This window comes from Felis catus, chromosome B4 (genome assembly GCF_018350175.1).
Source record: "Felis catus isolate Fca126 chromosome B4, F.catus_Fca126_mat1.0, whole genome shotgun sequence".
In the NCBI taxonomy this organism is placed as follows: Eukaryota; Metazoa; Chordata; class Mammalia; order Carnivora; family Felidae; genus Felis; species Felis catus.
In genome coordinates, this window is record NC_058374.1 from 133,713,039 (window position 1) to 133,728,302 (window position 15,264).

The 15,264-nt window shown below is 41.7% G+C and overlaps 1 protein-coding gene across 9 annotated transcripts in view; it reads right to left on the reverse strand.

Moving 5' to 3' along the window:
* Positions 1-15,264, reverse strand: part of MRTFA (myocardin related transcription factor A) — a 214,796-nt gene that overhangs the window by 36,241 nt on the left and 163,291 nt on the right. For 8 of the 9 annotated variants that reach the window (XM_045062419.1, XM_045062418.1, XM_045062420.1 and 5 more), the window contains one exon: positions 6,595-6,660. The exons of the other annotated variant lie outside the window; for it this stretch is intronic. In XM_045062419.1, the coding sequence (XP_044918354.1) occupies positions 6,595-6,660 (66 nt within the window). The remainder of the gene's footprint in view (positions 1-6,594; positions 6,661-15,264) is intronic. 9 annotated transcript variants of the gene reach the window in all.

Below are 15,264 nucleotides of genomic sequence, written 5' to 3' on the forward strand. Positions count from 1 at the left end.
CCCAAAGTCACCTTGTTCCTAAGTGGGAGAGTAAGGTGTAAAACTCCACTAATACAATAGCCACCATCCATATGTGACTATTTAAATTTAAATTAAAGTTAAAAATTCAGCTCTTGGGGCACCTGAGTGGCAAAGTCGGTTAAGCGTCCGATTCTTGATTTTAGCTCAGGTCATGATCTCATGGTTCATGAGATCGAGCCCTGCATTGGGCTCTGTGCTCACAGCACAGAGACTGCTTGGGATTCTCTCTCCCCCTCTCGCTCTGCTCCTCCTCCATGTGTGCGTGCACACACACACACATAGGCATACAACACACACACACACACTCTTTCTCTCTCTCCCTCTCTCAAAATAAATAAATAAACATTTTTTAAAAATTTAGCTTTTCACTCAAGCTGGCCACATTTTGAGTGCTCAACATCCCACGTGGATAGTGGCTAGCGTTACATAATATTTCTATCACTGTTGACAGTGCTATTGGACAGGGCTGGTCTAGCGGCTAGTTCTTTTGAATTCTAGTAACTTGGGGAAAAGATCCCATGCCATCACCAAGTTACTAGATGACAGAGTTAAATTACAGCCTCTTTCTCATTACAAGAAACTCTGAGGCTTCAGGAGGTTGGTTTATTCTCTCAGGGTTTACAAAAACAAAAATCAGTTTTAAAAGAGCTTTACCAAAATGGATTTGACCCATTTGTACTAAAGAAAAAGAATCTGGAAACTCAGTTTGTACATCTGGTAAAGAATATTATTAGTAACGATTCCCAAGTTACAAATAAAAATATTATTAAGAAGAAATTCAGCTTCCAAGACAAAGGGATCATAGTAATCAATCCTGATACTGCAAGCCATTAAAAAACCTCTTGTTAGAATTTAAAAGAAATTTCTTGGGGTGCCTGGGTGGCTCAGTCAGTTAAGTGTCTGACTCTTGATCTTGGCTGAGGTCATGATCTCAACAGTTTGTGAGTTGGGAGCCCCGAGTTGGGCCCTGCGAGGACAGCGCAAAGCCTGCTTGGAATTCTCTCTCCCCCCCTCTCTCTCCTCCTATCCCACTCATGCTCTCGCTCTCTCTCAAAATAAACTTAAAAATAAATTTTAAAAAAATGTCTTCTTGGTGCAGAGATTGCTATAATCAGATGAACAGGAGATTTCCAGCTAACACTGGGGCCCAGTTAAAATGACAGATAAGCTATGAGTGCTACAACAGGGCCACACTGTCTCTATGTGTATGTATCACTTGGCTAACAATGACAGCTGAACCATGACAAAGGGATTAAGCTGCAGAACTAAAGGTTAGGGAGTCAAGATATGGCAAAGTTTATTAAAAGTACAGAGTGGTGGGACCTCATTACATAAAGCCGTTCTTTCCAGTTTCAATGTGAGATACACAGGGCCTGTTTGTATGATCCAGTCAAAACAGACCAATTTGCTCACTTTTTCACTTAGCCACATGTTTGAGCACCCTTCAGGGGCTAGGTAGTTTGAGAGGCTTCTGGATTGATACCAAGTGGCTGCCCTCTCTGCACTGTGTTGCCTTCGCACTCTCTGGATTCTCCTAACCATTCAGTGGTTAAGTGTCACCAATGGCACCGGCTGGCTGCACAGAAATGCCATTTAAAGTGAAAAATTGGGGCGCCTGGGTGGCTCAGTTGGTTAAACCTCCACCTTCGGCTCAGGTCATGATCTCACAGTTCGTGGGTTCAAGCCCTGCACCAGGCTCTGCCCTGACAGCGTGGAGTCCACTTGGGATTCTCTCTTTCCCCCTCTCTCTAACCCTCCCCTGCTCATGCTCACTCTTTCAAATAAATGAATAAACTTAAAAAATAATAACAATAAAGTGAAAAAACAAGCTCACTCAAGCAATGGAGCAAGGTTCTTAGAGAATCTACAGGACAAAAACTGATTTCTTCACATGCTTGCCAAGGTACCAAGGTTTTTCTACTACATGCACATGGGAAAATAATGAACTGAGGGTTAATTACAGCATTAGAAACATGCTACTCTATGCTTTTCTCAAGGATTCACAATAGACTAACAAAAGGCTAAGAAGGAAGAAGCAGACAAAGTTCTTCTTTCATATTCAGACAGATTACAGGAAACTTTTTTCTCATTTGTCTGGGATCAGGAGAATGTTCGCGTTTTCCTTTAAAAGGTTATTCCTCTGCAGCAGCTCTCACTGCCAGAACATTTTTCTTAATTTTCACCTAAACCTTATGCCCTTGTACACCTTTAAATGTCAAAGAGAAAGGAAGGCTGTGGGGGAAGTTCTGTCTGAGAACAAAGTGTAGCACACAAGACCCGTCTCTTCTAGGAGTCTTCATTCTGGGTACAGCAGCATTGCTGGGCTTACTCTTTGGACTTGAACGTCAGTTTCCTATCTGTGCCATCTCTCCTTTCCCTCAAGATATGTGGCGCTTCAGACATTATTAAAGAAAGCTCAGGGCCTGGATTATGTAATCCTTTGTTATCTGGCACTCTGTATTTGGTAGGGCTTATGTAGTGTTAAATGTGAGACACGTATTTACATGATGAGAATGACAGATGCTGGGAAGTGATCCTGTTTAAAACACACATCAGAAACCAACTTCCAAACCCCATAGTTTAGATGCCATGAACGGAGCACATCAAGCAGCAGTGGGACTGGGAGATTCTTTAATTCCCTACACTTTATGAAAGGTCATACTCCAACTTAGAATGATATGCGGAACCTCAACCACCCTGAGTGCAAAGGGAGCCATTGAAGACATGGTGTCCTACAGATACGCTGTCAGAACTGAAAGCCAGTCCTACGTGGCAACTGTGTAGGAGTATTCTGGGAGATGAGGTGGGTGGGCTTTTCTTCCCAGAGCTATAAATAAGATTGGAATGAGAAGAACTTGATAAAAGATATAAACACAGAAATGATGAGGCAAAATGCAGCCATGACTACACCACTCCCTTCCCCAGTTTGAGGCCCTACCTACTTCCTAAGTTGTACAGCAAACTTACATATAAACACGCTTTACAGAAACTCCTCAGCCTAGCAAGATGGGAAAGAAATACGTCCTTCCAACCAGATTACTTGTTCAGGTCTCCAAATCTCCAACCATCAACAACAACTTGCTGGTCACTTACAAGCTGTCTCCAGCACTGCTCAGGTTTTCTTTCAAAGATGTGGACTGGAGGGTGAGAAGTGGGGCTGGTAGAAGATGGCAGTAGTGGGGAGGTCAGGGAGGCACAGGGTGTGGGAGGTTACAACAAGAGTAAGGGTAGAGAGCACAGGACTATGGTAAGGAAGAAGATTCACTCAGAGGGTGCACAGCTGGCAAAAAACAAAAAACGAAAAACAAAAAAAAACAAAAAACAAACAAAAACCCTCAGCTTTGTGAACTCAGGACCTATCTGTGTATCACCAGGTATGTAGGTGAACAGGGAATTTCACACCTGAAACTATTCCCAGGCATCAACATTCTAGAGCTCCCATAATCTAAGAGTTTGCTACCTACTTCCTTCACTAGAAAAGCTGAAAACCAAGACTGTGTCCATAGCCAAAGGTGGTGCTTGGTAGGAGGAAGATGCTGTATTCTCACAGAGGCAGATCACTTCTAATCCTACAAGAAGCACAATTATTCTCACTTCACAGATACAGAGAACAACACAGAGTATACAATTAGATATTCAAAACATTTTAGAACCTGCGCTCCTGATAGAAGTGTCATTCCAAATTCCATGCCCAGAATTCCAACGAGTTTGCAACAGAGTAGTATCTGCTTCTGTGTGTCTGTCATTCACACACACACATATCACACTTTACAACCGAATGTCTTGATTCATTCATTCAGTGCCAGGCACTAGAGACAGGAATATAAATAAGTTACTTTCTCAAGGAGCTCACAGTGCAGTTGGAGGGAAATCTATAAGCAACTGCAGTAAGTGAAGCATCATTTGTCTTAACAACAGAGAATACTACAAGAAATGCTAAACAGGAGGACTGTACCCAATAAATCATATTGATCTATAGTAGCCCCTGGTACCAAGTGAAAGACAAGTGGGAGAATGCAAGGCTTTTAGACACTGAACATCTTACAGATCCTGAGAAGTAGCATTATGCTCTCAGAACTTGTACTGTAATTAGTCAGCACCCCACAGGATGCTGAATTGCTCTTTATTTTGTGCATCGGTGGATTTTAGCCACCCAAATAAACTGTTAAATGTCTTGAGGGCAGGTAACTAATTTGCCTCAAATTTCTTTAATCTCTCTAAGACTACCCTGGGCACAGAGAAGACATTAAACACATGATGTCCTTGGTGAAAGGGACAAGGAGATGAGACTCTGAGTGACCTGTCCCTCTACAAAGGTTTCTAGAGAGGCAGATCTGGAGTGTTTTGTAAAGCACATCACTGCCCTACCTGATCACATTATTGATCCACTGCACAAGCCGTCTGCTCTTGACTCTTTAAGGGGGGGCGGGGGGGGGGGGATGTCCTTCACTGGAAAGCCAGAGAAGATTGCAGCATAATGTGGGTAAATGGTTTGGTAGTTAATTGCAGTAAACCCGAAGCTGAATGTGAGACTTAAGTTCCTGGCTGATGCTTAGGACAGAAACAGACCTCAGATTCCTTACAGCTGCTATAAGGTTCTAGCTCTTAGAAATGGACCTGCCATTACCATGCCCTGAATCAAATCCCATCCTAACTCGCTTAAAAGGCTTCAAGGGCGGGGCGCCTGGGTGGCGCAGTCGGTTAAGCGTCCGACTTCAGCCAGGTCACGATCTCGCGGTCCGTGAGTTCCAGCCCCGCGTCGGGCTCTGGGCTGACGGCTCAGAGCCTGGAGCCTGTTTCCGATTCTGTGTCTCCCTCTCTCTCTGCCCCTCCCCTGTTCATGCTCTGTCTCTCTCTGTCCCAAAAATAAATAAAAAACGTTGGGGGAAAAAAAAAAAGGCTTCAAGGGCTTCACACTGTACCTAAAATAAAACCCACCTCTTCCGTGCAGTTAGTTGACAGGCTCTCATTTTAGCCCCCCCACCCTGCCAATCTTAACTTGGCCTGCTCTCCCTTCACTCACCAGGCCCCAGCCACGCTGGCTTCCTTGATGTTTTCAAACATTTTAAACTGGCTCTTACCTGCACCAGGCTCTTATGCTTGTTCTCCCTTTCCCCTGGCCCTCTGCCTGCTTCTGCATGGCTGACTCCATCTCATCCTTCAGACCTCAGCTCACATATTTCCTCCTCAGGGAGGCCTTTCCTGACCATCTTTATCCAAAGTAACCCCCTCTCATTCCTATTATTCCACACCAGCCAGTTAGCTTACATCGTAACAAACTTGGAAATTACGTAATTTCCATGTTCTGAAATTATCTTATTTGTCTCCTTGTGTACTATCACTATTCTCCTTTTAAACATAAAGCTCCTGAGAGCAGGAGCTGGATTTATATTGCTCCATCAATGGGCACTATAGGTTCCCAAATATTCTGAGTGAGTAAGTGAATGAGAATTAGGAAACTACAGTGGCAGCAGGTCAATGCTGCATTAAGGTGAAAAACATCAGTTCTCTCGGGGCGCCTGGGTGGCGCAGTCGGTTAAGCGTCCGACTTCAGCCAGGTCACGATCTCGCGCGGTCCGTGAGTTCGAGCCCCGTGTCGGGCTCTGGGCTGATGGCTCGGAGCCTGGAGCCTGTTTCCGATTCTGTGTCTCCCTCTCTCTCTCTGCCCCTCCCCCGTTCATGCTCTGTCTCTCTCTGTCCCAAAAATAAATAAACGTTGAAAAAAAATTTAAAAAAAAAAAAAAAAACATCAGTTCTCTCTCTATGAAGCTAGAGACTTACGGACTCTGTTATAGGACTTTTTCCTTTTTTTTTTTTTTTTTTTTTTAACTTCATTAGGGTGTGTCCAAGTAGCAATAACACACAAGAGAAAAGAAAGAAGGGAAAGCTTAAGTTCTCCACTGATGACTTAAAAAGAGATGTCAAAAAGAGCAAAATCTTGCTGGTGCCAGTTTCCACTTTATAATGCTGTTGGTATAAAAAGCAAATTTTCTTACTTCTCACAGATTCCAAAGTCGGTTTCATTTCTCCCCAAGTGATGTAGTGAGTTGTGCACCCAGTAAACCCAGCTCTGCAAGAACCCCACAAGCACAATCACACCCATGCCAGCCATAGGGTATCTGAGAATCTCACTCTAAAGAAAACCACAGTTGATTCAAAATAAAATAGCAGGTAGAAAAGGGTTTTCCCTTCCCAAGAACCTAAACACCTAAGGCAAAACACATGTAAGAGGTAGGTTCTTCTTCACAATACCCCAGCTCAAGATTTGCTCCTCCTAAAAGGGAAGTGTAATAGGGAGTAGAAAGCCCTGAAAGGTGCAACTCAAAAGCTAAGGATGGTTCAACGGCACCAGTAAACCTAACGCTGTTTGTTTCACTGAACCTGGTCAATAAGGGCAGTTAACTATTAGTGACTGAAAGCCCCGGAACTTGGAAAAGCACAAGAAAGAAGGTGACAAATGAAATCTGTCGCCCTCGTTTTGTTAGATCCTTCCCACAGCACACTAGGCATGCGAGCCATGTTGAAAACGCAAAACTCTATCAGACGCTGAGAGAAAGAGAGAGAGGCACTTACGCGGCATGATCCCTTGGCTCACCAGTTCTTCTCGAGTCCGGCGCTGCTGGAGCTTCAACTGCAGCACTGCAGGGCGGCAAAGAGAGAGGAGACATGGAGGTTCAGCTGGGCATTCCACCACAAAAGACACATTGTCAAATGCAGAGAAGGTCTCCCGCACAGAAGGGTGTAGTGTGAAAGAAGGGTCCCTTTAACCAGGACTGTCTATAATTGCAGAAGTGGCCTGATACAGCAGGGTTTCCGTATTCTGCTGTGGGCGGCGAGAGGAAGTTGCGAAGGGTCTTGCAGGGCGATAACAATCCACAAAGTACCAAAGTCTTGCCTCTTGCTCAAAAACCTCCTACAACACTGTATCCTCCTCCTAAGACTAAAAAAACACAAGTTCTTAACTCAAAGGAAATATAATGAGGACCAACACCCAGCAGGAAAGGCTTTCTAGATGGTCTACACTGTCTTCCTGGTAGCATGTGTTTACCACCATGAGTGCAGCAAAGACACGGTATTCACACAGATCAGGAAGTATTGGTTATTTGTAAAATCTTTTCTTTTACATCTAAAAATTACATGTACTTTTAACTGAGCAACGCATTTCTCTCGACCAGAAAACATTTTACCATTAATATAACTCTTTTCTTCCTCTTACTTTCATTTAGAGCTTTTTTTTCTGTTGAGGTGAAACCACCAAGCTACATGAGTCAAAGCGCACGTGGGCTAGGAGAGGGCGACGAGTATTTCTTCTATTTCTACTCTAATCACCTAATGAAACAACTCCATAGGCATTTTTATGAAGTTAAAAGTCAGTGATCTCTATTTCAAATGCTAATGAAACCTAAAGGGCATTCTCACTGCACACCACGCAGAATGACCACGGCACAGCCTGCATTCAAAGGCTAAGTGTGAAAATAAATGTTCAGAGGAGGAGGGCTAGGAGGATCCTGAGCCAGGGAGACTCCCCTTACATGAGAAGTCTGCAACTGTAAGGTCTCTGCAAGTCACACGTGAGGGAGACCTGCATCTATTAGGCATCATGTTACCTTAGGTACCTGCCTTTTCTATTCATAGAGCAGTTTTTAAGAATGCCTCCAAGAATGGCAGAACTCTAACTAGGCTCCTGACTACATCTCAAATTCAGCAGGTCCAAAGTAGAACGGGTCTTTCTCCCAAAAACCTAACCCACTTTCCATCCTCACTTCTCTAAATGGAAGCACTATCTGCAAAGCCCCCCACTCCCTGACTCCTGAACTAGTATTAAAATTTTTGAGCCAACTTCAACTCCTCCACCTCCCTCACACTCCTCCTCTTACCAAGTTACTGGTGCCACAGTTTTGCTATGTTGCACTGAGCACTCCTGGGCTCTCCCACTGTAAGCACCCCAATTCAAGGCTGTCTAATGACTCTTCCTCAAGTCTCACGTACTGGCCTGTTTATTCACTTCACCTGGAAATACCTACCCTTTCCATCTGACCTTCCTGACTCCCCAGCATGCAGAATTACTCTAGACCTCCTGGCAACTACCTTTTATCTGTTACAGAAAGTATAGTAATAGTTTACTCTGTGGAATAGTTACCCCCTGAATGTAGTTATCTCTCCTACCAGTGTATAAACTCCTGGAGGGCAGAGAAAATATCTTATTACTATATGCCCTCCATAGTACTTAATACACAGTAAGCATTTAATAATTGTTTCTTGAATTCAACTATATCTCAAAATGGTAATACATATAGTCTGAGAGATCTAATCAGGAGGTTATAACTATTATTTTTTTTTATAAATTAACACCTAAAGCCTTGCAAAATAAATGGATAAAACAACAGCCACACTAGTGGCATTTATAGAAAGTGTGCTCTGTGCCAAACAACGTTCCATGTCCTCTAATGTTTTAACTCATTTAATCTAACACCCCACTACGGAGAAACATGGGCATTACTAATCCCATTTTAGAGGTAGAAAAATAAGGCCCAGCGTGAAGTAATGTACCTAAGATTATTCCACTAATAAGAAGTGCAACAGAATTTGAACCCAAACATTCTGACTCTAGAACTTGGGTTTCTTATTTTTCTGCTTCTCCAGAGTCTTCCAGAAGCTGCAGAAACAAGAGGCATAGAATATGAGCACCTGGATGGGTTCTCTGGTGAGACAGACAAAGGGACTGAGGAAAATGGATGGTTCAGGCCAAGGTCAAAGGAGTTTGGGTTATACTTCAGTAAAATAAATTTAAATTAATCTAAGAATTTGATTTCAGATAAATTAGAACCATAGATTAGCAGCAACATTAATTATAAAAATAAAATGCAAATAGTTAATAGCTAGGAGTCATCGAGCATTGCTATGTGTCAGACCCTGTTAGGTGAGTGACATGCTTTTAATTTAATTAAAAAAAAAAGTCCCATGAAGATGGTACACTTATTATCTCCATTTTACAGATAAGGAAACTAAGGATCAGACCTTCAAAATTTTGCCTTGGGTCACACAGCTCCAAAGTGCTGGCATGAGAATTCAGTACAGGTCTTTGTGATTCTAGAGTATGGGCATTTAATACTATACATCTCTTTAGAGGAAAGAAAGTAAGAGGAAAAAAGGGAAAATATCTGTCAACTTTTATATACAGTGTTTCTAAAGCCCAGTGTAAGATGAGCTATTAGAAAATGATTTAAAAAAATTTTAAGTTTATTTGAGAGAGAGAGAGAGAGAGAGCGCGCGCGAGCGAGAGTACAAGCGGGGAAGGGCAGAGAGAAGGAGAGACAGAATCCCAAGCAGGCTCCACATCATTAGCACACAACCCAATGTGGGACTCGATACTCACAAACTGTGAGATCATGACCTGAGCCAAGATCAAGATGTTCAACCAACTGTGACACACAGGCACCCCAGAAAATGATTAAATACAACAAATTGATTTGATTTGTGAAAATAGAGAAATTTAGAAATTTAAGAAACTTACTTACAATTTAGTAAGTCTAAACACTTCAAAGGAACAGTAACTAATGAAAACTCTGGCCATCATCCAAAAATAAGTCTGAAATATCAATCAGCAGCCCTCCTAAATAACCCATCTATATATAGGGCCATAAGGGATATTATGCAAACTTCTTGACTGAAAAACTTGTTGCCTCATGAGAGCAAAAAGTCTATGACTCAAGTTTTCTATGGAGAACACAGTAAAGGCCAATTTACTAGCTCAAAGAGGAAAGTTTATCTAATATATCTTTCCATCTGTAAAACTAAATGAAATTAAAGTCCAGTTATCTGAAAATTCCATCCTGTCCCCTCTCAGCAGTGAACTCTAAACTCCATGCTTATCTGAAATCTGACCAAGTTCCCCATTCAAATAACAGAATTCACCCTGTATCAGTAGTGTCTGGAGTATTGGTACAACCTGACTATAGATAGGTACTGTTTTATACGTTGCACAACCCTCCCCTGCCAATTTGAACAATGTTTATAGGGAGGATTAAAAAAAAAAAAAAAAAAAGACCTAAGCAATAAACTCCAAACTATAGTTGTTAGTCTCTACTTGATTTTGTTTTAGAATTGATCTGTTTGGTTGTGTATATATACACATCCTTCTTCTAAAACTTTCAACTACAAAGTAATAGGTTATCTATATGAATTTCCCCTTAGTCCAACTTAATTCCTCTCAATTCTAAGCACTCTAAATAAAATGCCTATTATGTGTCCAGACTCTAGGGATTATTCATTTGAGAAGAAATCATTTAGTAACTCACTTATAGTAAACAGCCTAAGAGCCATATGTGCTAGTACATTTAATGCACACCCGCCATCACCAAGGAGTATCTGACACAAGTTCAAATGATCATATTCATAGGCAGTGCTAGACCAAGTAGATTCAAAAGAGTAGGAATTTGACAAAATCTCTCTATTCACTATACACCAGCATTTAGATTTCTTCTCCACTCTTCAAGTCGATAAAAACTAAACAAAAATACCTATATGTGTACATGCATGCGTCTTTATCCTTTCACTGTTATTGAATTCCACAAATTTAATATATCATGTGTCTCTAAAATTAATCAGGAATTAATCAGAATTAATCAAGTTTTCTACCTGTTTCAAACAAAGGTGATCGATCGCTATTTGTATAATTGGTTTCCTGGGAAATCAAAGCAAAGGAGTAAACGTCATATATTTCTGCCCTGTAAGGCCATGGAAGTGGGTTGATGGCATTCAAGGGGTAATGTCCCAGGAACGGACACCTCAAACAAATACATGAGTCAGGACTAGAAAGAAACAGCAAAAAGTAAGTGATGCGTCCTCAAGCCCAGCACTGTGGCTTCCACTGGTCAGTGGTCCTGGATTTCACTGGGGAGGGAAATGTGCATCTTGGAAGGTTGTCCTCCCCCTTATTCATATTTACCCATTAGTGATTCCACAAAGGCTTCTGGAGTAGAGGATAAAGTATTTATGAGGGAAGCAGAAAAGAACAGGAAGGGGGTTAGTATGGGAATAACCACAAAAAAACCAAAATCCTCCTTTGGCATCATCCTTTGTTCAGTAAGACCTCTTCAAGGAAGATTCTGACTGCAGGGACATTTCCAAAGCCGGATCTCCTAGTAACTGGTCCACTGTTTTCCCCTCCATAACCTTTAGGTACCAGTCCCAGAATAAATAAGCAAATACAACTTAATTCAACAACAGACATCACCACCTCTAACTTCAAACTGGAGAATCTGTTTCACTGGGATGATCAGAGAAGGAACAGGGTGGGTTTTAGCCTTAGGGGGAGCTTAGCAATGCTAATAATTAGAATACTCATCTTTGCAGCAGTGAATTACACCGATTTTATTGGTGTATTTTGTACCTGTTTATCTCCCATGCCTTAAAAAATCATTTAGTGATACCCAAATTGTAAACCACATCACCTATCACTTAGAACCAAAGCCTATTCTCTGAATATTCACTACTTCCATCCTTAGACTATATGATTAAAAACAGGTGAAGGATGTCCCAGAAGAGGGTACTCCTCATGTTCTGCTGCCTAGGTCACTTTATAGCATCACCACCAAAATGCAGACTGGAAGTCGGGATAGAGACACAGATCTCTGTTCATTTCTCATTCATCCGCCAAACAAATATTTACTAAGTAACTACTATGTGTCAGGCCCCATGTTAAGTGCTGGATACACCTGTGGTCTCTGCTCCTATATAAAGTTTTCAGTCCAGTGGGGAAACACACAGCAAATCACATATCAAAAGTACAAGTTGTGATTAAGGTTTTACAAGAAAAGAATGAAGGATATGAGAGAGGTCAGACCCTGGAATTCATAGTTTCTCCTCTATATGCTCTGTAATAACCACCTTTTCACATATCCTCTTTACTACTGTATATATAGTCAATTATTTAAGATACTAAAACTCCTTAAAACACAGAGAGATCTTGGGGTAAACTGTATTAAAATAAATAAATTGGGGCACCTGAGTGGCTCAGCTGGTTGTATCTGACTCGTGATTTCAGTTCAGGTCATGATTTCACAGTCGCGAGATCAAGCCCCACACTGCCAGTGAGAAGTCTGCTTGGGATTCTTTTCCTCCCCACCTCTCTCTGCCCCTGCCCCCCCCCCCCAAATAAATACATAAACTTAAAAAAAAAAGTTATGGACACGCAGTGTCATTTATTCACTTTGTGTTTATTTGCTTCACACACTAGTTGGTAAGCACACCAGTTCGCCTCATATCCACGCCTCCTTTAGTTCTTCCCTAGTTTCTTGTCAAAACTCTTCTCAGGCATTCATGCAAGAGATATGAGGTTCTACTAATATATGCCAGATATTTTGCTTGCTGCTGGAAATAGAGCAATGAACAAAGTCACTGCCTTCAGTGGTGTTTACACTTTCCTGGGTTACAAGAGTGAAGAGTACTTTCAAAGAAATACTCAAGACACCACATCCTAACTAAGCAGTTAGATTCTTCCCATTATTCAATTCATCCATTCAAGATCTTTTGCCCTCTCAAAGCCACAGTTGGCTACTAGACTACTGGGTACTACAAGTATGAAAAAGACGTGGTTCTCATTCTCGTGGAATTCTTACACCTAATGGGAAAGAGAAGCTCAAAATGTCTGGGGAGCCTGGGCGGCTCAGTGAGTTAAACGTCCAACTTCGGCTCAGGTCACGATCTCATGGTTCATGGGTTCGAGCCCTGCATCGGGCTCTGTGCTGACAGCACAGATTCTGTATTTTCTTCTCTCTCTGCCCCTCCCCTGCTTGTGCTCTGTCTCTCTCTCTCAAAAATAAATAAACATTAAAAAAATTAAAAAGAAAGAAAGAAAGAAAGAAAGAAAGAAAGAAAGAAAGAAAGAAAGAAAGAAAGAAAAGAAAGGAAGAAAGAAAGAAAGAAAAGAAAGACAGACCTGATGTCTGTAATGCAGACTTCTACTTAAAAGGTCATAGAAAAATGCAACTTAGCTAACACACATGCCCCTCTAAGGGTCCCTGACAAATCCAGTCATCTGGTCTTATGGGTGATATACATGTATGCATAAATAATAAAAAGAAATACTGGTTCCTTAAAAATAATAAAAGTCCAGGGCACCTGGGTGGCTCAGTTGGTTAAGCTCCGACTTCAGCTCAGGTTATATCTCACAGTTCGTGGGTTCGAGCCCTGCTGACAGTTCAGAGCCTGGAGCCTGCTTCAGATTCTGTGTCTCCCTCTCTCTCTCTGCCCTTCCCCGCTCACACTCTGTCTCTCTCTCTCTCAAAAATAAATAAACCTTAAAAAAAATTTAAAAATAATAAAATCCAAGTAGTTCTCTATTTTTTAGATGCTACAGGAATGCAAAGGTGATAGTACCCAACACTGGAAGTCACAGAGAAACAAGATCTTTTCTACATGGGGTAAGAATAGTGAAGCCACAAATGGGGTCTTAAAAATATTTTATCCTCATGATCAGTCTGTACTAAAGTTTCAAGTAATTAAAAAAAAAATTTTTTTTTAAGTTTTTATTTACTTCTTTTGAGAGAGACAGCATGCGCCAGGGAGGGGCAGAGAGAGAGGGAGGGAGGGGGAGAGACAGGGAGACAGGGAGACAGGGAGAGGGAGGGAGAGAGAGAGAATCCTGAGCAGGCTTTGCTGGGTCAGCACAGAGCCTGATGTGGGGCTTGAATCCACGAACATGAGATCATGACCTTGGCTGAAATCAAGAGTCAGATGCTTAACTGACTGAGCCATGCAGGTGTCCCTCATGTAATTTCTTGGTGTCATTCCCAAAAAGTAGTACTCGTCCGGGTCCCTATTTATTGTAATTTCTCACAAGTCCTTCCTGATAGAGGCCAGAGAGATGCAAGAAGAAAGAGAGGTGTCTGCGCTCCCTTGCTCTTTTCCCTGGCCTTTCCTGGTTTCTGGTTCTCAGACCCTAGAGAGCATCCCTGGAATTGTTTCCCTCTCCTGAGTTGTACGTAGGATTTCCTCAAGCTTTCCAGATGCTGAGTTTTTTTTTTTTAGACCCTTTCATGGTTCATTTTCTTCCTTCAACTTGGGAAACCGGCCTAAATGGGTCAGCACAATGTACACTGCACCAAACTGTGTTTCTGGCTTTTGTGCTTTTAATACAAACAACAGCATTTTTAAGACCCAGTGTATTCTATAATTAGCCCTACCCTTAACCAGAAAGAGCTTACTGTCAACCTAACTATAATTTCTGGGGAAAGGGGCGAGCAAGACATATGGGGTTGGTTATACGAATATTTCATAAGTTCCAAGTGGATGCAATACACTTATAGAACTGACCAAGAACATCAGAGAAAGAATCACAAGACACAATCCTGGCTCTGCTGCTACCTAATCCAGTCACTTAACTTCTTTTAGCCTCCATTTTCCCACTACAATACAATTTGTAAAAACAATCCTTGCCCTTTGAACTTAAAAAAAAAAAAAAAAGTTCCACAATGTATGTGAAAAGTGCTTTGTAAAACTATAACACAAAAACATAGCTTTTCTCTAGGACCGTAGACACGGCTAGTAATCTGGTACCACACTTCCAAGGACATGCTTTACTTTGCAAAATGAAAGGGCCTTATGTCAAAACATCCAATGTTGTTCTGGGACAGGGGGGACCAGGAGGCAGCTGGGGGAGGAGAGAAGAAAAAAAGAAGAGAGAAGAGGAGAGGGGAGAAAAAGGGTAGGGAAGGGCTTTGTTTCCTTTTGGAAGGTAGTTCTGACAGTGAAGAAGCACCCTCTGCTCTCAGACTCCATTCAACCTGGTATGTCTAAAGGGCAAGACCCAGCAAAAAGGCAGAAGGATCAGTACCCATTCATTAATAAAATGAAATACATAGTGAGTGTTCAAAGCATGATCCTGAAATTCTAAGCTGTCAATACAGAAATGGTAGTTAAAGGACCCAGAAAGGTCATTTATCTGTTGGCAGAGAAAAAAAGATCTGCAGAAATTCAGATCCAGAGTAAGACAAAAGGAGGAAGGAGAGGTAAGAAAAACATGGTTAATTCTCTCTGGGATCCTACTGATCCACCATCTGAAAATCATACACCTTGTGGTATCCTGGACTGGATCTTGGAATAGAAAAAGAAAATCAGTGGGAAAGCAGCTGAAATTCAAATAAAGTGTGGAATTTACTTAGTAGTATACCAGTGTTAACCTCTTAGTTTTGACAAATGTACCATTGTTACATGCTAACATTAGGGGCAACTGGGTGAAGG